The 24397-nt window shown below is 41.9% G+C and overlaps 2 protein-coding genes across 3 annotated transcripts in view; one reads left to right on the plus strand and one right to left on the minus strand.

Annotated features, from left to right (window-relative positions):
* Positions 1 to 1883: 1883 nt before the first annotated feature.
* LOC122548484 (regulator of microtubule dynamics protein 2) overlaps positions 1884 to 24397 on the minus strand; it is a 225766-nt gene continuing 203252 nt past the window's right edge. For both annotated transcript variants that reach the window (XM_043687200.1, XM_043687201.1), the window contains exons 10-12: positions 12095 to 12182; positions 7340 to 7497; positions 1884 to 1913 (exon numbers count right to left, since the gene is read on the minus strand). In XM_043687200.1, coding sequence (XP_043543135.1) covers positions 1899 to 1913; positions 7340 to 7497; positions 12095 to 12182 — 261 coding nt within the window. In that variant the 3' untranslated portion in view covers positions 1884 to 1898. The remainder of the gene's footprint in view (positions 1914 to 7339; positions 7498 to 12094; positions 12183 to 24397) is intronic.
* Positions 7518 to 11101, plus strand: LOC122548483 (cytochrome P450 1B1). Its single transcript, XM_043687199.1, has one exon. It carries the CDS (start codon positions 8403 to 8405, stop codon positions 10023 to 10025), a length of 1623 nt encoding a protein of 540 aa, XP_043543134.1. The 5' UTR covers positions 7518 to 8402; the 3' UTR covers positions 10026 to 11101.

A 24397-nucleotide genomic window follows, 5' to 3' on the forward strand; every position in this document is an offset into this window, starting at 1 on the left:
TCCATTAGTATTAGTGAATAAAACCTTTAATATCTAAACAGTACCTGGGGATTTGTTCTGCTGATACATGTTTATCGGGGAAGTAGTTATGTGATGTTTTCTCAATGTTAAAATCAATATCAAATCAATGACCTAGAGCGAATTGTCTACAAAGTTTGCTTGGCATGCTTTCATATATCTCAGTGTTTTTGTGGCTTCACAAATTACTAATTGCCTTCAAGCGGGTGTCATAGAGTCATAGAGACGTTCAGCATGGAAAAAGATCCTTTGGTCCAACTCATCCATGCCGACCAGATATCCCAAGTTCATCTCGTCCCATTTTCCAGCATTTGGCCCATATCCCTCTAAACTCTTCCTATTCATATATACATTCAGATGCCTTTTAAATATTGTAATTGTACCAGCATTCACCATCTCCTCTGGCAGCTTATACCCTACGTGCACCACCCTCTGCATGAAAAAGTTGCACCTTAGGGTCCCTTTTAAATCTTTCCCCTCACCTTAAATCTATGCCCCCTAGCTTTGTACTCTCCTACCCTGAGGAAAAGACCTTGGCTATTCATCCTATCCACAATTTTATAAACTACTATAAGGTCACCCGTCAGCTTCCAATGCTCCAGGGAAAACAGCCCCAGCCTATTCAGCCGCTCCCTGTAGCTCAAACCATCCAATCCCGGCAACATTCTTGTAAATCTTTTCTGAGCCTTTTCAAGTTTCATAACACCTTTCCTATGGCGGGCAGACTAAATTGAATGCAGTATTTCAAAAGTGGCCAAATCAATGTCCTGGACAGCCACAACATGACCTCCCATTTCCTATACTCAATGCAGTGATCAATAAAAGCAAGTGTATCAAATACCTTCTTCATCACCTTGTCTACCTGCGACTCACTTTCAAGGAACTATGAACCTGCATTCAAAGGTCTCTTTGTTCCCAAGGTGTTTGTGTGTTACTCTTTATAATCCTTTGTATTTGTCAAGAAAGGAAAATATCTGTCTGTCAGACACCAACAAAAAAAATGGAATTCCAACTTACTGAACTACAGAGATCACCGATTGACAGTAATTGATGTCACAGTATAAGGGATCATGGGTTGATCAAAATGTGGAACATCAAAGGTCTTGAGTCTTTTCTATCATTAACCCATTACAGCTGTCACTAAGTGGTGAACTTGATCACTAACAAATGTATGAAATCTGAGGCACACCCCATTTAGACAGGGAAGAGTTATGGAAACATGGAAGCATGGAAAATAGGTGCAGGAATAGGCCATTCCCTCCTTTGAGTCTACTCCGCTGATCAATGTAATCATGGCTGATCATCCAACTCAGTATTCTGTTCCCACTTTCACCCCATATACTTTGATCCCTGTAGCCCCAAGAATCTATCTCATCCTTGAAAACACTCAATGTTTGGCCTCAGACACATTCTGTGACAGAGAATTCCGCAGGCTCACCAATCTCTGGCTGAAGATATTTCCCTCATCTTAGTCCTAAACAGCCTACCACTGTATCCTCAAACTGTAAACTTTGACTCACTGTCATAGAAAACATCTTTCCTTCATTTGCCCTGTCTAGTCCGGACTTTAAATGTTTCTATTAAAACCTCACCTCTCCACACACCCCCTGCCCCCCTATTATTCTAAATTCCAATGAATATAATCCTAACTGACTGAGTCTCTCTTCATATATCAATCCTGCCACTGCAAGAATTACCTTGATAAACCTTGTTTGCCAGAACATCATTCTTTATTTAAGGAAACAAAAATGTGCACAATACTGGAGGTATGGTCTCACCTGTATATTTACAGCAAGACATTCCTGCTTCTATTCTGGAATCCTGTCTATGGTTATCACTACGTTCCCCAACTCCATATCATTAGCTGCTTGGTTTCTCCATCATAATCCAATGATCTAATATAAAGATAAAGATGACAACTGTTGAAAGTACTGACCAAGAAGAAGACATTAGTTCTCATATGTCAGATGTTCATACAACCTCTGTGTATTTACAATATTGATTTTACGTCTGTTGTTCTGGGAATTTTTAAATTATTTATATATTTTAGACAGAGTTTTCAAATATCTTAAGCCCAGTTAAAAGCTAATTTGAAAGCAACGTAATGAGGATGCTGGGAATATGAAATAAAAAAAAAACTAGAGAAGCTCAGTAGGTAAGGCAACATCTGTAGACAGAGAAACAGAGTTAACTTTTAAAGTTAGCATCAATGTTAACCTTAATGGTTCTCTTTATAATTTCTGCTGACCTGCTGAATTTTCTCGTGTTCTTTTTCATGTTTTTACTTAAAATCTAAATCTATGTGGTGAAACTTTCTGAATGAATAATCCATGTTCCAATCAATTTAAATTTTTGATGATGGTGAACAACAGACCAAAATGCAACTTGCACATAAACATAAGTCAAAAAGTGTGGCGCTAGTAAAAGCACAGAGGTGAGGCCGTATCCGAGGAGTAGGAGAGTCAACATTCATGCATTAGCCCTTCAACAGGAGCGTGGAGGGGAAAGGGGACTGAGAGATAAATTGGAGGGTGGGGGGGTGTCAGGTGGGGCTTGTGAGAAGGCAGATGGGATGGCAGTAGACAGATGCAGGTAGGAGGTGATTGTGATAGATCGGTAGGGAGGATGGAATGGATAAGTGGGAAGGAAGATGGACAGGTAGGTCAAGTCAAGAGCGCAATGCCAAGTTGGAGGGTTGGATCTGGGAGATGGGGTGTGAGGGAGATTTGGAAACTGGTAAAGTCAACATTGATGCCATGTGTTTGGAGGGTCCCGAGATGGGAGATCAGGTGTTCTTCCTCCAGTTGGCGGGTGGCTTTCATTTGGTAGTGCAGGAGGCCCAGGATTTGAATGTCCTTGGGGGACTGTGAGGGGGAATTGAAGTGGTTGGCCACAGGGCAGTGGGGTTGTTTGGTGCATGCTCCTTCCTCTAGAAGGCGGGTGGCTTTGAATTGGCGGTGGTGGTGTACATGAATATGGCAAGAATGGGAGACACACAATAGAACTCTGATTGTACTCAATGCATGATCTGTTATTTAAAAATAGCATCGAGGAGTTTGGAAGTTCACAAGAATCCAATCAGGGTTTTTTTTAAAGTTTTTCTTTCGATAAACGTGAATTAGATTCATCTGAATAATCGCTGTTTTCAGTTGTTTTCCCCATTAAAAACAGTGGGCGTAAACTGTACACATTAATTTCTGACAGATTCCGAACTGTTACAACGGTCAGCTGTATAAACAACAGCAATAATATCAAAACGAATCTTCAGGCGATGAAACTGTCCAGCAAACTCAAAGGAAAACAGTGTATGCAAGGTTAGGGTTTATTGTTGGATTTTCCAGTCCTACATTACGTTATCACGTGGTTTGATGTGGTTCACTTTCGGACAGTCCTCGCTGCTTGTATATGTAATATAAACTGCCATTTAAAATAATATATTTATATACTTATCTTTCAACCACCACTGTATGCTATCTGACAGGCATTGTAGTTTGTTTGTCTATATAGCTACACTGAGGTTAATCTATGGCATTTGTACAGTCTACTTAAGGTATTTTTACACCGATAACAACGTAATTTCCAACATACTTACACCACATGGATCTCTTTCCATTCTAGGTACGGAATCTATGAAGTGGATCTTTGGTTACCGATATATTATATAAGCGAACCATCCAGGTCAGCCAGCAAACCTACACCCATCTGTTATTTAAAATTGGCCTGTTTCTAAAGCAATAAATATATTTTTATACTGTAAGTGTATTTGTGTACATATTATATAAAATGCGTATATTGTCAAACTATAACTGTTTAGAAATCGATCGAAGTGTGCATTTGCTGTGTTATCTTTTGTACATCGTTTTATTAGCCCGAGGACCTGAATCAGCAGTTTACCTCCTTCGCGGTGGCGTCTAGGTTGATAGTTTGGATTTGGATTTTCTGATACTTCTATCTCTATCATTGAGTTATTTATCGTCCATTAGATTTTAGTTCATCCTTATTTTTAAAAAGATCCACAAATTCAGTTCGTGGAAATGGAATGGTGTTAAATATCGAATGAATTCTAAATAGCTGAATGAATTGGGAAAAGCTGAAGTTCTGCCCAAATACAACAACACTGCAACGAATCACAGTGGATAGTTTTGCAAATTAAATTATCTTACAGAAATACCGCAAAACTCCGACAAACCGCCAGGAATTGTAGAGATTCAGTTTAATCTTCATATTTGATTGACATTTTCTTCACAACCTTCGCATTAGGAATGCGTGTTATATACAATCTGGAAAGAATTAACAACACCCAGGCCGGCGCGAGCATGTATCTGAACTCAGCGCAAAGTTCCCGCACACCTCCTAAGGTTAAAATATAGTATTTGCAGTTATAGGCACCGTCTTCCTTCACTGTTATTTCAGAGTGCAACAGATTTCAAACCTCGCTTTTATTCCAGTGATGCGAATTATTTAACAGTTGTGTCCTTTGAGGGAGAGAATTGTCCGACTTCTGTTCCAACGTCTTCCATTTTTTGATGTTGAAGGTCGTAGACCTGAAACCCTGTGCTTTTTTTCTCTCTCCACAGATGGTGTCTTCTCTGCTGAGTAATTTTGCATTGGTTGTGTCAGAAGCAGAAACATTTGCTCCGACGTTAAAAAATATGAATGGCTTGAATTTTGCGACCTAGTTCAGAATGAGTTTCCTAAACGTATACAGCCATGTACAAACAAAAAGAGGGATTTTAAAAATTCATTCACAGAATGAGGGCATCACTGTGTAGGCAGCATTTATTGCCTATCCCCACTTACCCACAGGGCAGTTAAGAGTCAACTATATTGCTGTGAGTCTTGAATTACATGTAGGTCAGACCGGGTAAGGATGGCGGATTTCCTTCCCTAAAGGAGATTAGTGAACCAGATGGATTTTTTCCTGACAACTGACAATGGTTTCCTGGTCATCATCAGATGGTTAATTCCAGAATTTATTGAATTCAAATTCCACCACCTGCCATGGCATGATTTGAACCCAGGTCCCCAGAACACTACCTGGGAGTCAGCGATAATACCACTTGGCCATCACCCTCACTGTGGGGTAATTAGTGCCACAGAAAGGCAGGTGTCCACAGCTTTCAGTTTGGAAGTGGAATGAAGGAAGTGTAGTCACTGCAGTAATGCACAAAAGTGGTACAGCAAGGTCCCACGAACAATGGGTTTACGGAATGCTGGTGTTCCAGCTCTCTTATATGGGTCTGAGATGTGGACCTCAAGCCATTGGAGCAGTACCAGCAATGCTGCCTGCACAGGATCCTGTGAATATGCTGGGAAGAAAGACTTAGTAGAAAGTGAGGACTGCAGATGCTGGAGATCAGAGTTGAAGAGTGCAGTGCTGGAAAAGCACAGCAGGTCATGCAGCATCTGAGAAGCAGAAGAGTTGACATTTTGAGCAAAAGCCCTTCATCCAGAATGAGGCTTATGGCTCAAGGGGGCTGAGAGATAAATGGGAGGGGTTTGGGGCTGAGGGGAAGGTCTCTGGGAATGTGATAGGTAAATGAAGTGGGGGTGAAGATGATAGGTTGGAGAGGAGAGTGGAGCGGATATGTGGGAAGGAAAATGGACAGGTAGGACAGTTCAAGTGGGCCAAGTTGAAAGGTTGGATCTGGGATAAGGTGGCGGGGGGAAGGGAAATGAGGGAAGTGGTGAAATCCACATTGATCCCTGTGTTTGGAAGGTCCCAAAGCAGAAGATGAAGCATTCTTCCTCCAGGCATTGGGTGTTTAGAGTTTGGCATTGGAGGAGGCCCAGGACTTGCATGTCATTGGCAGAGTGGGAGGGGGAGTTAAAGTGTTCAGCCACCTGGTGGTGGGGTTGTTTAGCGAAGTGTCCCAGACATATTCTATGACACTTACCAACATGTGAATCCTTGACCAGACCAACATTCTCCCACATCGATCAACCACTCTCCATCAGCTGTGATGGCCTGGCCAACTCATCCGCACGTCTACCAAGAGACTCCCTAAGCTAGTGCTCTTCTCCCAGCTCCAAAATGGCAGGCAAGCCCCTGGTGGACAGAGGACGTGCTTCAGTGATACCTTCAAGGCCTCACTGGCAAAGTGCAACATTCCCACAGACACCTGGGAATCACTGGCCCAAGACCATCCAAAGTTGAGGTGGAGCATCCAGGAAGGCATCTAGCACCTGGGAAAATTTGGAAGCCAAGCCAAAATAGCGTAAGAAGCCACTGCTGCACCAACGTCCCACCCACTCCTTCTCATGACCACATTCTGTCCCAAGTGTGGTGAAGTCGCATGGGTCCGTACAGCTACCTTAGGACTCACCCAGAGTGGAAGAGAGTAATCTTTATCAGCGAGGGACCGCCTATTAGGACGAACAACCAAGTAAGAATGACCAGATTATGTGCTTTACTGATGTTGGCACACACACATCTGCAGCTGAAAATGTGTTGCTGGAAAAGCGCAGCAGGGCAGGCAGCATCCAAGGAGCAGGAAAATTGACGTTTCGGGCATGAGCCCTTCTTCAGGAATGCTCCTTGAATGCTGCCTGACCTGCTGCGCTTTTCCAGCAACACATTTTCAGCTCTGATCTCCAGCATCTGCAGTCCTCACTTTCTCCACACACACATCTGCACACAATATTGCCTGTAACACATGTATACATGCGTCCACGTACACACACTGTTGTGTGCACACATACCCTTCTGTTCAAAAGCCTAACTCTTATTAATTGACCATTAATAATATGTTTTGTTATCTGTTCTCCTATAACTAAAACACAACCACTTACAAGGCTATAATAAAACAAAAACTGCAGATGCTGGAGACCTGAAACTTACAAGGCTGCTTCCTGCTCTACGTTTAAATTCTTTAATTGGTTCATCTCTTGCATTTTCCTTAGCGCACGATGTCTTGTGGAGTGTGAGGCATGCCGCGCGTTTCGCCCCCATAGAGAAGAGATGGTGGTGGGTTTGGTGGATGCTGACATTGAAACCATGTGTGAACCATCGGGATCGACTGGGAATGATAGGTCAATCAGATGCTAACCTGGTCTCAGAGAGGGAGATAGTATAATGCTACTAACCCAGTGAGAAAAGGCAACGTTCTGACCAATCTGGGATTAATCCGATCGAGAGAAATAAGGTCCCAATGTACAGTAAGAGGTAGCCGGAGAGCGGGTGGGGTTTCACCTGTCAACTCAATACTCCGCGTTCTTGTACACTGCATTCCCGTTTATTTAAATCCCTGCTCCACAATCCTCCCCAAAGCCCGGTCCCGGACCCCATAAAAAGTACAACAATCAGAAATTCTCACAAAACCTTTATACTGAAGCAGGAAGCGAACCCAAATGTCGGGAACCTGAAATAACAGCAGCAAATCTTGTTGTTCTGGCGATAGGTGTTGAGCTGATACATCCAGCCTGTGTTTTTCTCACCCCGGACACTATTTGGCGTTTGTAGCATTTTCTGATTCAGTCCTAAATGATCGAAGAAAAAAATAAACGAAATAACGTAGGTTTGATGGTTGCTTAGTTATAAAAGAATTAATCTCCACTTCCTTCCAAGTCACTACTCGGAGAAAAACATTGTGGTTAGACTTTGCATGTACAATTAAAACGATAAGCAAACAGGCGATGTAAAAGGAGGCGGGAGATTACAGTCGGAAGCGTTCTCAGATCTTGCCCATTAACAATCCACGGCTGGTGTCAGGTTATCACATTGTTCAGGGAGAGATTACATTTAGATTACATTTAAATGGCCCCACATCGCAACACGCACTGTTCTTGCTCTGCACGCAACAGCCAGGCGGCAGCGGGCAGACTCGGGAAGTGCAGTTGCTGCTTTTACACCGGCTGCTGCAGAGGAGGATCCCACCAGCCCCTGTGAATATGCTCTCCTTTATACAATGCTAACACCAGTTGGAGGGTGAGCTAAAGGCAATGACATTGCTTTACCCCGAAGTAGGAAAAGGAGCAAAGTGCCCTTTCTGGTCCAATTCACTGTAACCCTTCAGAGAGTTCGCCCGCTGCTGTGTGACGGTAGGACAGTGCCCCCTCCCCCCTGTATATACACACACATATATAAGTTAGGTGACAGAAACGCTGGAGAAGCCGAGACTGCAAACATGGTGAATCGACTTTCTTGAGAGTTTTGTTTTGCCCGCATTCTTCGCTCTCATGGTACGAACCAAGTGACCCAAATTCGTTGATATCGTGTGGGACTGACTGGACTTTTTCGGGCATTTCGAGGATCTATTTAAATGCATCTGAAGCACACCATCCCCATCGCTGTTCAAGTGTCTTCATTATTTCAGGGGATATACTTTTCTGTGTGATACACAGAGGGATCGCTGCGCTGTCTCAGGGACCAGGACATTGAAGGAATGATCGCCAATCAAACGTGCGCCTTCCCCCAAGGGCTGTCTGCTAGCCCCAGTGTGCAGTGGATACTGGCGGCCACTCTCTCTGCCCTGCTCGGGCTGCAAGCCTGTAGGTGGCTGCAGCACCATCTGCAGCACTGCGAGCCCGGGAGCCCGCCCGGCCCTTTCCCCTGGCCCTTGATTGGAAACGCGGCTCAGCTCGGCCGGGCGCCGCACCTCACCTTCTGCAGGCTGGCCGAGAGATACGGCAGCGTGTTCCGTCTCAAGTTGGGCAGCCGCGCCGTGGTGGTGCTGAACAGCGAGGAGTCCATCCGCCAGGCGCTGGTGCGACAAGGCGCCGATTTCTCGGCCAGACCGGACTTCAGCTCGTTCGCGGTGGTGTCCAGGGGCCGGAGCCTGGCTTTCGGTCGCCACTGCGACCTGTGGCGGCTGCACCGTAAAGTCGCTCACTCCACCATGAGGGCTTTCTGCACCGGCAACCTGGAGACCAAGAGGGTCTTTGAGCGGCATGTGGTGTGCGAGACCCAGCAGCTGGTCAGTGTGTTCATGGACAGGAGCCGCCTGGACCCTTACTTTGACCCATGGCCCAGCCTGGTGGTGGCTGTGGCCAATGTGATGAGCGCGGCGTGCTTCGGAAGGAGGTATAACCACAATGACCAGGAGTTCACCTCGTTACTCTCCAAGAACCACCGCTTCGGGCAGACGGTGGGAGCCGGCAGCCTGGTGGACATCATGCCCTGGCTCCAGTACTTCCCGAACCCGGTGCGCAGCGTTTACCAGGACTTCAAGCAGCTCAACCGGGACTTCTACCTCTTTGTGCAGGACAAGGCTCAGCAGCACCGCCAAGATTTCCGGCCGGACCGGCTCCGGGACATGACGGACGCCTTCATCCGCACCATCGAGCACGGCGGGGTGACCAGCGACACCGGCCTGACCCTCAGCCCCGACTACGTGGACTCCACCATCAGCGACATCTTCGGGGCCAGCCAGGACACGCTTTCCACCGCCCTGCACTGGATCATCCTGTACCTGGTGTGGCAGCCCCAGGTCCAGGCCAAAATCCACCAGGAGCTGGACAGGGTGGTGGGCAGGCAGCGCATCCCCAACATTGAGGACCAGCCCCGCCTGCCCTACCTGATGGCGTTCCTGTACGAGGCGCTGCGCTTCAGCAGCTTCGTGTCCCTCACCATCCCGCACGCCACCACCCGGCACACCCTGCTCTCGGGTTACCGCATCGCCAAGGGCACCGTGATCTTCGTCAACCAGTGGTCAGTCAACCACGACCCGCGCAAGTGGCACCAGCCCGAGGTCTTTGACCCTTGCAGGTTCCTCACCGAGGCGGGCACCTTCAACAAGGACCTGGCCAGCAAAGTGATGATCTTCTCGCTGGGCAGAAGGAGGTGCATCGGGGACGAACTGGCCAAAATGCAGCTCTTCCTCAGCGTCTCCCTCCTGATGCACCAGTGCACCTTCCGGGCCAACCCCAAAGAGAAGCTCACCCTGGACTTCACTTACGGCTTAACCTTAAAACCCAAACCATTCACCATCAACGTGACTCTGCGTGACACACTGGAGCCTCTGAATGTGGCTGTGCAGAGAATCCAACAGGCCAACAGCAATCAATAACTGTGGGATCTTATCCGGCTCTTGTTAATTCACAGCGGGATACTAAAGGGTTACATTTCACTTGGTTGCGCTGGTCGAGGCTTTACGTTACTGTTTTTAACCCACTCGAGTTGTGCTGTGGACCAGTTTGTACTTCTAATAGTGGGTGAGAAGGTAACCAGGCGGGGAAAGGTTCGTGTGTACTTGCCCTAGCACCCTGTGGGCAGTAAGAAGTGAAGGGTTCTCTTTATAAATTGAGTTTTGTAAAAAGTAGTCCAACAGTCAGCCATAAAGTTTGAATATAGCTAGGATCGCTAGGAGCGGACTCGATGGTCGAATGGCTGATGTCTGCTTCAACATCCCTATCGTCTTATAGTTCGCATCCATCGAAATAAAACAAGTTTTTTTTTAATATAAAAAAGGGCAATAGTTTGCACTTGGCCACACTGGATTCTGAAGTTTTATTTTCCTCAGTCAGACCTTAATATCATTAAACAGTCCCTGAAGCTGCAGAGGAGTTGGCAGTATCAAAGGTTTGCCGAAATAACAGTCGCTGGAAATCCGACAGCAACTGACTGCGAGAACACCACTAAAACCTTGCAAACACGCCAAATCTGGGCGCCACCCTTTCAGTACTGTCCTCACTGCCATTTGCAGATTTTCAATCTCTGATGATTTGACAGACTGATTCTCAATCCTCGTTTCCTGGGGAAGAGTTGTACACAGTCCTGTATCGGAACTTTGACAGAACCCATTCCCCAGCCTCTCCTCCAGCCCGACGCCAAAATCTCGTTTCCTCCTCAAGCTGTAAACTGTCAACTGGGGAGAAACCAGAGTCAGAAACAAACCGCGATGGAAGCTTCCTCTTCTGACTGGTCTCCGTCGCATTTCAGGTACAAGCAGAAATTGCTTCGAAATGAATCGATTATCTAAGATGGGAGATACGTGAACAGACCCAAGAAATATTGTACCGCCACTTAACTATCATCCGATTTTCTACTCATGTCTTGCCACTGGAAGCAAATTAGATTACATTACAGCGTGGAAACAGGCCCTTCGGCCCAACAAGTCCACACCAACCCGCCGAAGCACAACCCAGCCATACCCCTACATTTACCCCTTACCTAACACTACGGGCAATTTAGCATGGCCAATTCACCTGACCTGCACATCTTTGTGACTGTGGGAGGAAACCGGAGCAAACCCACGCAGACACGGGGAGAATGTGCAGACTCCACACAGTCAGTCGCCTGAGGCGGGAATTGAACCCGGGTCTCCGGTGCTGTGAGGCAGCAGTGCTAACCACTGTGCCACCGTGCCACCCACAATGTGGTCTTCATACTTATTGACGCTTCCAATGTTATTATTTAAAGCAGAATGCATTTAATTCCCGTCCCCTGGAAATGTGACGAGATAGCCTAAGTCATGGGCGGACAGTAGCAAGTTGGTTGTGGTGAGAGACAGCCTGGCCCACGCACCGTGAGACACAACGTTGCGCCCAAAGCTTGTCAGTGTTTGGGACAGACAGCAGAAACGAAAGGGAACTAACCTTGGTTAAAACTGCAAGGCAGTCTCAAATGAAAGCGAGAAAGCTTTATAGTTTGCGCACTTTGCTTGGTCATAAATCGTCGATTCAAAGATTTTACGCTCAATTAAATGCTCCCATCTGACCTTTAATTTGTCTGCAACACTATAAGCAGCGACACCATTGCATTTAGCCTAAATCATATCTGCTTATCATTTGTAAATTGACATTCATTGCGATTTTATAACACGTCTTCCTTTTTAATCAAGATTTTTAAAATAAATTTCAATGCCAGGTAGAATCAATTACAGATATTTAAGAATCAACTTGTTCACAATTCTGGAACAGGGGGAACTTTAACCCAGGCCTCCTGGCTCTGAGGTAGGGACACTCCTATTGCCTTATTCATGTCGCATTTATACTAAGTTAAAGCATCCTACAGGGTCAAGTGCAATATGTCTGATGCCACAATCTGATCCATGATCTTTATTAGGTTATCATCTGATCTTTATTAAGAATTTCCAGCTTCAAATTTGATTCAGGCACAATCTGGTATGAAACTGACCTTTGTGGAAGATGACTGATCCAAGTTGCATACCTTGCTCTGTGAGGATTGCTGAAGAGGTGTAGGCGTTGGTCTCTATATGGTTGGGCTGGGGAAAAAGAAAAATAGTTAATGTTTTCACTGCTGATCACCACCAACTGATTTGCTGAAACACTTTATGTGTATGGATATTGGGAAACAAGAAGATGAGCCTCCCATAGTGAAAAAGCCTCAATTGGAAGTGCTCTTCACACAGAGATTACCAATTAGGTGAAAAATTGTAAGGCAGTATCTCTATGAATTCAAACTCCACCAATAGGCAAAGCCTTTTGTGGAGAAAAAAAGTAAACTAATGACATTAATGATGTACTGGAGAAGGGTGCTGAGTAACTGGGTTTGAATCCATCTTAAAATAGAACATTAGAAAATCGATGTTCTGGGGAATGCTTGAATACCAATACAGGTAACTACCTACAGTAAATAAGAAATCTTTTCCCATTAAACGTTTTCATGTTTATATTGGGTATAATGCATTCAATGAAACAAAATGAACACTGTGTTTAATACACTACAAGATATACAAATCACTACCCTTGGCATACTAATTTAACTACTTCCTCATCTTCTCTGAAAATACAATACCTTTTGAAATTAATGGGTTCTAATGTAGATTAACTTGGTTCTGAAAAAACTGGACTGGATATGAATCCAAATGTTAGCTACAAATAAACTTTAGATTCTAGATAGGTATCATCATAGCAACTGAAAAGTGTTTCCTGTCTGTTAATGTTCCAATCCTTTACAGGCAATTGCCTAAGATTGGACCAATTATAATTCACTCTGATGACACTGTTGAAAATTAAAATAATAACTTCTCACAGAAACATCTTCATCATGGAAGTAAATCTTGTGTGTTATTCTCTCCATCCTGCACTACACTACATGTTAATCATATAACAAGGCTTATTTTGGATATAAATACTTAAATAAAAGAAAGGTGCTCTCCCATCAGGAAAGCTAAAACTAAGTACTGGTTCCAAACTAATTGTTCTTACCTTAAATTGTGCATCTTCCAGTGGCACAAACAAACAAAACAATATGAGGGTTAACTCAATTTCTTGGTGGAAGTTTGCAAAAATGATAAGTTGAAAAAGTGAGGAGATTTTCATTTTTTTCTGGGAAATCTCTAAATTGTCTTTGATTATTTAAGTTTCTCTAGCAGAAGTCACCCTGTCATTCATTGCATTTTATGATCAAATCAGCACTGTTGGAAAAAACAGTGATTTCAAATATTAATAGCTTGATACAATCTTTGCCACAACAGTATCAGGTGTTATATTGGACAATTTGGGAAACAATGCTGAATGTGGAGGAGCATAAAAAGAATAACATTGGGACTGAATTCAAAAGCATTTAATACTTTGCTTTCAAAATGTTAGAAGTCAAATGGATAGATAAATGATAACCACACAAGAACAACTTGCTTGTTCCAATGAACAATGAACATTGTTCATTGGAAAAAGAACAATTGGAACGAGTTATCCTGGTACTTTTTGCATGCTAAGGCTGCCCAGGAACAGACAATAGCATTGATATCTGTAAAGAGATATCATCATCAGTAAAAAATGATTACTTCACAAGACTGTGCTCTTATACATTGTACATTTGAGCCTCATTAAAATGAAAAAAAAAGTTGTGCAAACTGGAAGTGACTTTATTTTGTTTAAGTGGAGGAGCTGGTGTTGGACTGGGGTGGACAAAGTTAAAATTCACAGCAGTGCTCTGAAAGCTAGTGTTTCCAAATAAACCTGTTGGACTATAACCTGGTGTTGTGTGATTTTTTAACTTTGTTTTGTGAAGGTAGACTGGAGGAGGTTCATGGGTTTTTAAAAAGCTTTATGCAAGGCATATATTTTAGGAACAGTAACACTTCTAAAATAAACCCTTTTATTCTCTAACCATACATAACCATTGGCCAATTGCTGAATTGTGACTTGTAATTACAGATTATTGTTTCCCTGAACCCCCACATAATCTCATGGGATTGCCAACTTTGTCCAGACTTAGCCAATACCTGTGAACTGCTGTTAAAACCTGAAATGTTATTTTTCATGTGACCTTTTGGTCAAGTAGATATGTTATTTGTGCAGTATTGTATTATATGTCATGCCCCTTTTCAGACTCATTTTAAGTGTGATTGTTCTCTCATACAAAACAGAGAGCATTGTTATATATTGATACACTTGTATTGTTGCAATAACAGAATAATCTTGTGGTAAATTTTATTTAAGGTTTGTATTTTTATATTATTTCATAAGCTTTAACACATTTAGATGGCTGCTATAACTCCTTTTTATCTCCTTCAAGTTCAACCCTCCAATGTTTGCACATTTGCATTTCTGTGCTTTGATCATACGTTTTATGTGTATATATCAATGATATAATATATTTACTGTAATCAAAATCAATGGCCATTGAAAAAGCTGTTAAAGATATAAAATTATATAAGGTGAAACTGTTTATAACATTGTTGTTAAATTTAACCATTCTGTTCAATATTTCAACATGCAAAATAATCCCACAAATAATTACATTGTTGTGAGCTGTAAATTTAAAAGCTGGATTATAGCACTTTGAATATGTTGTGTATTAATATAGTCAACAATCAGTACTTTAATCTGTTAATTGGTTTCTATGTAATACATATTAAAAATGTTCTAACCAAACTATGGTTCATTATTCTTTGATTTAAATGAAAGTATTAACATCAACCTACTGTTCCCCAGCTACTAAATTATCGAATTGTGTTTAATGTGTTTTTCTGCCAAATCTTTTTTGATAATGCTGCAGTAAAGCACTTCATAATATTTCAATCACATTAAAAACATTTAAAAACATTTAAATACAACGTGTTTTATTCTTGCCTTGAAAAGGAAAATAGAGAGATATGTAACATACTGAGAATCTGCTAAATGGTTTAAAAGGTTCAAAGTCTCATCTATGAATCCATCTAAAAAACGTCACCTGAATAGAAATGGTGGTGGATTCCATAACAATGAGGGCGCAATAAGAAATCACAAGTGCTACTGTCCTAAGCTGGTATGTAACATTGAAGTAAGCTTGATGATTTTCTGTTGTGCATCCTCTTGATGGTACAAACTTACAAATTAAAAGAAGTCGATCATTCAGCTGCCCAAGGCTTCTCCTCTATTCCAAAAGACCATGTGTGATCCTTTTTTGCACTTTGAATTCCACATTCTCTTCTACTCCTGATAGCCTTAGCTAGGTGTTACACAAGTGAATCAATCTATCTCTGCCTTAACAATGTTCAATGACCCTGCCTCCACTGCCTTATGAGGTAGAGTTCCAAAGTCTTATAAATCACTGACAGAAAAGAGTTTCTCCTCATCTCTGACCTCAGAGGACAACCCCTAATTTTGAAACAGACAGTGCCACCTAATTCTGGACTGACCCCAAGAGGAAACATCCTTTCCATGTCCACCTTGTCAAGACTTCAAGATCTTATACACTCCAATCAAATCACTCTTGTCAAGTCTGGAATCTATCCCAGAATACTGACGAATGCAAGAGATGAGATTACTAGGGTTTGACAGAGATCTTATATCCTCTTTAGCCACAGCTAGGTCCCAGAAGACTGGAGTATAGTAATGCTGTTCCTTTGTCTAAGAAGCGCAAGAAGGATAATCCAGGAAATTATAGGCCACTGAATCTTATATCAGTGTTAGGGAAATTATTAGAGAAGATTCTTAGGGAGAGGATTTACTTGCATTTGATGAAGATTGGACTTATTAGGGATTGTTAGCATGGCTTTGTGCAGGGGAGGTGTTGGCTCACAATTGAGGTGATTGAGGTATTTGAGGAAATGCTGAAGATCAATGATAGGATAGTCTCTGTATGGACTTCGCTGAAGCATTTGACAAGATTATTCATGGCAGGCTGATCCAGAAGATTAAATCAGATGTGATCCACAGTGAATTGGTAAGTTGGAATGAAATCGGCTTGGTCATAAAGACAGAGGGTAGTTGTGGATGGGTGTTTTCTGACTGGAGGTCTGTAACAAATGAAAGACCTCTGTTGTTTGTAATATATGATTAGTAAGTTTGCAGATGACATACATTTGGTGTTGTGAATAGTGAAGGAGGTTGTCAATGGATACAAGTCAGGTACAGATCAGTTGGAAAATTGGGCAGAAAAATGACAAATGAAGTTTAATCCAACAAAATTTGAAGTGATGCATTTTGGGAGATCAAATGCATGTGGGAAGTATACAGTAAATGTAATTATGCTTGGGAAATATGCAGAGAGTTCTTGTGGTGTAAATCCATAGCTCCCTGAAAGTGGCAACACAAGTGGACATAATAGTAAAGAAGGCATATGGCATGCTTGCCTTCATTGGTAAAAGCACTGATTATGGAAGTTGACAGGTCATGTGTATTATGTAAAACTTTAGGTCATATTTGGAGTATTCTGTGCCGTTATGGTCACTGCACTATAGGAAGGATGTGGAGGCTTTGGAGAGGATGCAAATCAGGTTTACAGGACGTTGTCTGGATTGCAGAGTACTAGTTGTAAGAAGAGTTGAACAAACTTGAATTATTTTCCCTAGAGCATTAGAGGTTGCATTAGAACACTTCCCATTCAAGATGGTGGCAGTGTAGCAGGGCTGCATGTGGGATCTTGCCCAGAGCTCATCTGCTCCCACATATTTTCTTTTTGCTATCTTTTTGCTTCTGTTTTCTTTCATTTTTCTTTTCTTTGAAGGCTTTTCTGGCAGGTTAGTTGGTAAAGTCTGTGTAGCAGCTAGAGTGGGCTATGCGCGGAATGGTGGCTCCTCCCATTAGTGGCTGTAGCTCCTCATGGCGACTGAGGTAGTAGTGGCAGCAGCCGCATGGATGTCTTCCTGGCATTCAGAGATGGCAATGGTGGCAAAGTGATCAAAAGTGGAGGTTGCAGCAGAGTTTACAAGATGGTGGCACCAGTAAGGAAACATCTCAGAGGAGGGCAGCTGGCATGGAACTCTTGATGAGAAGGCAGCAGCAGCCTGGTCTGGCAGTGGAGCCAGGGACACCTGCTTGCAGTAGGCCCAGAGTGGGGACTCCTGGCATTGGCAATGTGGCAGCTGCAATGGTAGCAACATGGTATGTCCAGAGCTGGGACCCCTGGCATCATAAACGTGACAGCAGAGCTGGGGTTTCCTGGTTGTGGGGTGAGTGTGGATTCAGCGGAGGATCCGACGTTGGTGAGGTGAGCCCAATGCAAATAGATGGCACCTAAAGTCTGGTGAATCCTACATTGGTGAGTCCAGTGCAGGTGGTGGAGGAGGGGTGGCAGTGTAGATGTCATTGGTTAGCTGGCTTAGGACTTTTTTTCAGTAACATCTTTTATGCTTTTTGTTCTTAAACTACTCTCTTTTAGTTACATCTTTTATCCTTTTTTTCTACACTATTCAAAATGGTGCTGGATTGTAGTGACTGTTGAAGCTTTTGACTGTATTTTACTGTATTTTTCACTGTCAAATGCAAATGACAATAAATAAATCATTCGTCATTCAATCACTTAGATCTCTCTGTGCCTTAGAGATTTGTAATCATTCTTTATTTTGATAATACTTCTTCCTGCCTAAATCAACAATTGTACATTTTCCCAAATTATACTCCACCTGCTAGAAGTTTGCCTTCTCAATCAAATCATTTCAATCAGTCTGCAACCTCTATCTATGTTCTTCACAACTTTCATTGCTAACTATCTTTATGTCATCTTGAATTTTAGCCACCATTGCCTTCACTCTCTTCACCTAAATCAGTGACCTTAACTGTAAATGCTGAGGCTCCTGTGTAAACCCTTACTGGGCTCCATTTGTCAGAACCTGCCAATCAGAAAAAGGATCACTTATGCAAACCCTGTTCTCTACCAGCCTGACAATCCTCTATCCTTACTGGCATGTTACCCTCCACATCATGTGCTTCTACTTTGTGTAATACATGTTGATGAAGTGACAGAGTATAGTGATATTGGCTTCAATACCAGGGGTGATAGTTTCAGCAAGACTAAGGTCCCACAGTTGACTGTAATTAAATAGTTGTCATTAGGCTGGTCTTATTGTGCCAGACTTATTATTAAATTGAAATTTCACCATCTGCCTTGGTGGGATTCATACCCATGTTCCATTTATCCTGAACTTTTGATTACTTAAACCAGTGACATTATTGCTACACCGCTGCATCCTATTAAATGGTGTAATTATTCATTCAGAATAGTAAACTCCATAGCAAAAAGTAAAACATAGAATAACTATCACTTCAAGGGCAAGTACTAGGTCTAAAGATCAATAGGTCCCTGAACCTGATAGATTGCATCATAAGGTACTAAAGGAAATAGCTACAAAGATAATGAATGTATTGGTAGTAATCTTTGAAGAGACTGGACAACCTGGATTCCCAGATATTTGGTTAACTGCCAATGTAACACAATTATTCAAAAAGGAAGGGAGAAAAAAAACCAAAAACTGCAGGCAGTTAGCTTAACATCTATCATTGGGAAAATATTAGGGTCCTATTATAAAGAGTATAAAAACAAAGCATTCAGAAATAAATAATACAATCTAGGAGAGCTGACTTCATGGTTTCATGAAGGGGAAATGATGCCTGATAAATTTATTAAAACTCTTTGAGGAGATAACAAGCAAGATTGATTAAAAAGAACAAGTAGATGTACTATATCTGGATTTCCACAGACATTCAATAAAGTATGGCAAGTAAGGCTACTTAATAAAAATCCATAGTGTTGGAGATAGTGTTATGAAGAATGGGTATACCTTTAAGAGAGTTAAAAGCAGCAGAACTACTGGACACAGCACTAAGTGTTCTCAAAAAAGTAACAATGTAACACTGGTTCAAACAGCTCGATTAGTTCGTTGTTTGGAGACAAAAATAAACTTGAATTCGGCCAATCAGTTTAAATTATACCTGAAACATAACAAACTCCAATCAAGTTTGAATTGAGTATATTGACAATCTTAAAAGTCAATGGCACAATCTGATGCTCTGGACTATAAAACCGGGGAAAATTGAATAGTTGAGAGGAGAAGTGCCATGACCGAGCATGCAAACAGACTGCCTAAAAAATGTATCTTTTTGATCAATAACCTGTAAAGCAGAAATTCCTAACCAGAAGAAAAGAAGACACAGGAAGATCTGAAGACAAGAACCGGAAGCTGTCTGGTTTGAGATAAGAAGTGTTGTTTTGTAAATCTTAATTGAGAGTTTTGTTGGACTAGTATTATAGAAGGGAAGGTAACAGGTAGGTGAGAGAAAGAAATTGTAAATAATAGTTATTTAATTATTCTCTGTTATACTTTAAGAAATAAAGTTGTTAATGTTTACTTTACATAGTTCTTGTTCACTCAATGTTTTTATAGATTACTGCATGGGATAAGTCTTTTCTGTGTTGCTGGTTTTAAATTAAGCAGGAGAGTTTACCCCATGTCATAACATATTGGGGGCTTGGGTCCGTGATCTGAATTGGATTAGACAGACTTGAATAGATTTGGGGGCACGAAAAATTCTAGCAGATTTAAACACTAGCAGGTTAGTGTCTAGCTCTTTAAATAAGACGTGGGTAAGACAATTTGTTTAATTCTGGTGACTTGTGGTTGATTAAATTAAAAGTGAGAGAAATGGGCCTTAAAATTGCTAAGGGGGTTCTGGGATTTGAAGATGATCCTCAAATTTACCAAGAAAGTTTAGAAGGAAAGAAAAAGGCCATACTTTTAGAATTAGCAAAAAGGTTAGATTTGGGTTTAACCAAGGACAAAAGTAAAGCTGAAATTGTAAAGGGGTTACTCAAACATTTAGGTGTGTCAGAGAAACAGACAAGTGCAGTAGAGGTAGAAAAACTTAGATTACAATTGAGGAAAATGGAGTTAGAAGGGAGAGAGAAAAAGAGAGGAGAGAGAAAACATTCTTGGCTGAGCAAAGAGAGAGAAAAGAAAGGGACAGAGAAAGAGAGAGAGAATTCGAACTTGAGAAGCTGTGACTTAGTCAGAAAAGTCAAGTTAACAGGATGGAGATTAAAAGAGAAGGTAGTGATGTATATAAATATGTCGAAACTCTGCCACATTTTGATGAGAAAGATGTTTAAGCTTTCTTTATTTCATTCAAAAATTGGCTAAGCAGATGGAGTGGTCTGAGGATTTATGGGTAATGCTAGTTCAGACTAAATTGTTAGGCAGAGCTAGAGAAATATTGTGAGATGAGGTGTCAAGAGATTATGATGGGGTTAAACAGGCTATTTAAATTGCTTCTGAATTGGTACCAGAAGCATATAGGCAGTTGCTCAGAAGCACAAAGAAGTAACCAGATCAGACTTATGTTGAGTTCGAAAGAATTAAACATAGTTAATTTGATCGATGGGTGCATGCTTTGAAAATAGATAGGACATTTGAGGCTCCAAGAGAGATTATTCTGCTGGAGGAGTTCAAAAACTCACTTTCATAGATGGTAAGTATTCAGTGGAGGAACAGAAAGTTCAGGAAGTGAGAAGGGCAGCAGAATTAGCAGATGAGTACGTGCTGGTGCATAAGACAAGCTTTCGGCCAGAATGTTGTCCTGTGAGGGATAGAAGTTGGGAGAAGGGGAGATCCTACACTACTAAACCAAGAGTAGAAAGCACTGGTAAGATTTTACCACAGGATTAAAAAAAAGGGTCCCAAGAGGGTGGAAAGGAGGTGAAAGGCCTCAGGTGTTTCCACTGTGATAAAGTGGGACATGTAAAGTCATGGTGTTGGTCATTAAGGAAAGGCGCTGTGGGTAAAGATGTGGTAAAAGAAGCTAAGCCAGTGGCATTAGTGAAGGAACTAAAGGAGACCTCAAGAAGAGCTGAGGAGCTGCAAGTGAGTGCACAGCCTATGCAGGGTCTGGGTATGGAGTTATTACCCAATCTCAACAAAGAATTTGCCTATGTGGGTAAAGTTTACTCAGAAAGAACAGGGGGAGAAGGACAACAAGTTATAATTTTGAGAGATACAGGCGCTGATAGTAAGAGATGAGTGGATATGCACTCTTTCTGATCTGTTGCCTGAGAGTGTGGTAATTTGTGGAATAGATGGACAGAAATATAGTGTTCCCATGTATAAGATCTGGTTGGAGTGCCAACTCAAGACTGGGGAAGTTACAGTAGGAGTGATTGACAGAGTTTCAGTTCCAGGAATTCAGTTTGTTCTCGGGAATGATTTGGCAGGATCCAAGGTGGGAGTGACACCCCTTGTTGTGGAGAAGCCCAAGGAAGACCAAGAAACTGAGGAGTTAAAACAGAAATATCCTGGTATTTTCCTAGACTGTGTGGTAACCATATCCCACTATCATAAGTCACAGCATGAAGTGAAAAGTAAACAGAAAGATGGAAGAGTTGAGAGTTAGTTAGCAGATACTCTGTTTGAAGTAATGGTGCAGGAAAAATCTGAACAGGCAGAGGGTCAGACTGAAGTGTTTAGTCCTGAAAGGCTAAGAGACTTGCAACAGCAAGACAAGATGATAAAAGATATATATATAGATGCGTACTCTGAAAAGGAGGCAAAGAATATTCTGGATGGTTATTATCTGAAAGATAAAATCCTGAGATGGAAATGGAGACCATGGCAGGTTAGTGCAGAGGAGAAATGGGCCAAAGGGCACCAGATTGTGTTGCTCATAGCATACAGACAGGGAGCACAAGAAAGGAAGTCACCAAGGTGTACGAAAGACTCAGGCTAAGGTACAAAAACATTTTTATTGACCTGGAATGCATAAGGATGTGGCTAACTTTTGCTGTACGTGTCAGACATGCCAAATGGTAAGTAAGTCATAGGCAGTAATAAAACCAGCACCTTTGTTGCCAATTCCCGAGTTGAAGAATCTTTCACGCGGGTTATAATTGATTGTGTAGGTCCCCTCCCGAGAACTAAAAGGGGGAACCAGTACTTGTTAACCATAATGGATGCGTCTACCAGATTTCCGGAGGCAATTCCATTGCGGAGTATCAAGACAAAAAATGCGGAAGAAGAGTTAGTAGCTTTCTTCACATGGTGTGGGCTACCCAGAGAGATTCAGTCGGACTGAGGGTCAAATTTTACTGCTCAGTTGTTTAAGGAGGTTATGGACAGCTGAGGTATACAGCACTTTAAATCCAGTGTGTATCATCCTGAATCCTAAGGAGATTTAGAAAGGTGGCATCAGACCTTGAAGACCATGTTGAGAGCATACTGCCTGGATTATCCGAATGATTTGGATAAAGGTATCCCATTCGTATTGTTTGCCATCAGAGATGCCTCAAACTAATCTACTCAGTTTACTCCCTTTGAGTTAATATTCGGCCATGAAGTGAGAGGCCCTTTGAAATTAATTAAAGAAAAATTGATAGGACCAAAGTCAGAGATCTCACAAATAGATTATGTATCAGAGGTGAGGGAGAGATTAAATCAAGTAGGTGAGTTAGCTAAACAGCACCTAAACAGGGCACAGTGTAGAATGAAGCAGGTGGCAGATAAAAACTCTGAGACTCAGACATTTTCCCAAGGGGACAACATGTTAGTACTGTTACCAATGATAGGAGAGCCCTTCAAAGCCATGTTTAGTGGTCTCTACCAAATTGAGAAAAAGTTGAGTCAGGTGAACTATTTAGTAAACATGCCAGATAGGAAAAAAAGGTATCAGGTAAGTCATGTGAACATGCTGAAACTGACTTACACCAGTGAGAAAGAACTGGAGAAACAGGTATTAGTCACTGCCCCGCAGAGTGAGGAATCAAATCCAGATGAAATGGATTTTAAGGTGTCTCAAAATAGATTAAAAAATAAAGAAGTCCTTGAGGAGTGGGATAGAATAGTAAGCTATCTGTCTCAGGAGCATAAAACAGAGTTGGAAGATTTGTTACTACAATACAAAGACATGTAAGAATCAGATGGGGAGGACTAGTGCTATTGTACATGAAGCAGACATCAGGAATACTGCTCCGATAAAACACCCCTATCAGCTTAATCTTCTCAAAGCTGGACAGGTTCAGATAGAGGTGGAGGCCATACTCAATGAGGACATCATCGAACCAAGAAAGAGCAAGTGGAGTTCACCCATTATCTTAGTTCCCAAACCGGACAGTACTCAATGATTCCGCGTGGATTATCAGAAGGTCAAAACTGTTACAAAATTGGACTCATATCCAATCCCTAGATTGGAGTACTGTATTGAGAAAGTCGGACAAGCCAGTTACATTACCAAGTTGGACTTAATCAGAGATGGTGAAAGAAATTTCTGCGTTGGTAACTCCAAATGGGCTATATTAGTTTAAAGTGATGCCCTTTGGAATGAAGAATGAACCTGCCACATTCCAAAGACTCAAGAACAGAGTTGTGCTGAGTTAACAAACTGTGCAGTCTATTTGGACGATGTAGTGATCTTTAGTAAAAGTTGGATATTTTGTTTATTATTCACTGAATTTCCTCAATGTACCATGTCACAGCGTTCTGATACTGAATCTTTTAGGAATGCAAAGTGTCAGCAATCAAACACCGCACCGGAATGAAGGCTGGTACAGGTCCTGCGTCAAGACGGATAACGTATGCTTAGTTAACGACAAAAAAAACTGCAGATACTGGAATCCACAATAAATAAGCAGGAAGCTGGAAGAACACAGCTAACCAGGCAGCATCTTCACCTCCTGATGCTGCCTGGCTTGCTGTGTTCTTCCAGATAATATATGCTGTCAGATTGCTCTTAACAAATTCAGGTTGAAAGATACTTGATTAGCCACAGAGTTATTATGAAAATTGCTATTGTTTGCTTTCGATGTTGACAATAATATCAAAGTTCTCCTTCCTAATGTTGTGAAACGGATGGTCATCAACTGATGGGATGGCATGGTGGCTCAGTGGTTCGATTCTACCCTCATGCAAATGGGCTATATTAGTTTAAAGTGATGCCCTTTGGAATGAAGAATGAACCTGCCACATTCCAAAGACTCAAGAACAGAGTTGTGCTGAGTTAACAAACTGTGCAGTCTATTTGGACGATGTAGTGATCTTTAGTAAAAGTTGGAAAGATCACATGGTACAGTTGGCAGCGATCTTAGAACAACTACAAGAAGTAAAAGTGGTGATAAACTTAAATAAAATGGAATTTATGAAAGCAGAGGTGACGTTCTTGGGATATAATATCTGTCATGGAAGGTTGACATCACGGAATGCAAAGACGAAGGCTATCGAGGAATTTCCATGATGAATCGCGAAGAAAGAAGTGCTTCGATTCTTAGGACTCAGTGGATTCTATCAGAAGT

Source organism: Chiloscyllium plagiosum, chromosome 3 (genome assembly GCF_004010195.1).
Source record: "Chiloscyllium plagiosum isolate BGI_BamShark_2017 chromosome 3, ASM401019v2, whole genome shotgun sequence".
Classification (NCBI taxonomy): Eukaryota; Metazoa; Chordata; class Chondrichthyes; order Orectolobiformes; family Hemiscylliidae; genus Chiloscyllium; species Chiloscyllium plagiosum.

Excerpts from the sequence above, each read along its gene's own strand:
- LOC122548483 (XM_043687199.1), top strand. The coding sequence starts at position 8,403 with ATGATCGCCAATCAAACGTGCGCCTTCCCCCAAGGGCTGTCTGCTAGC.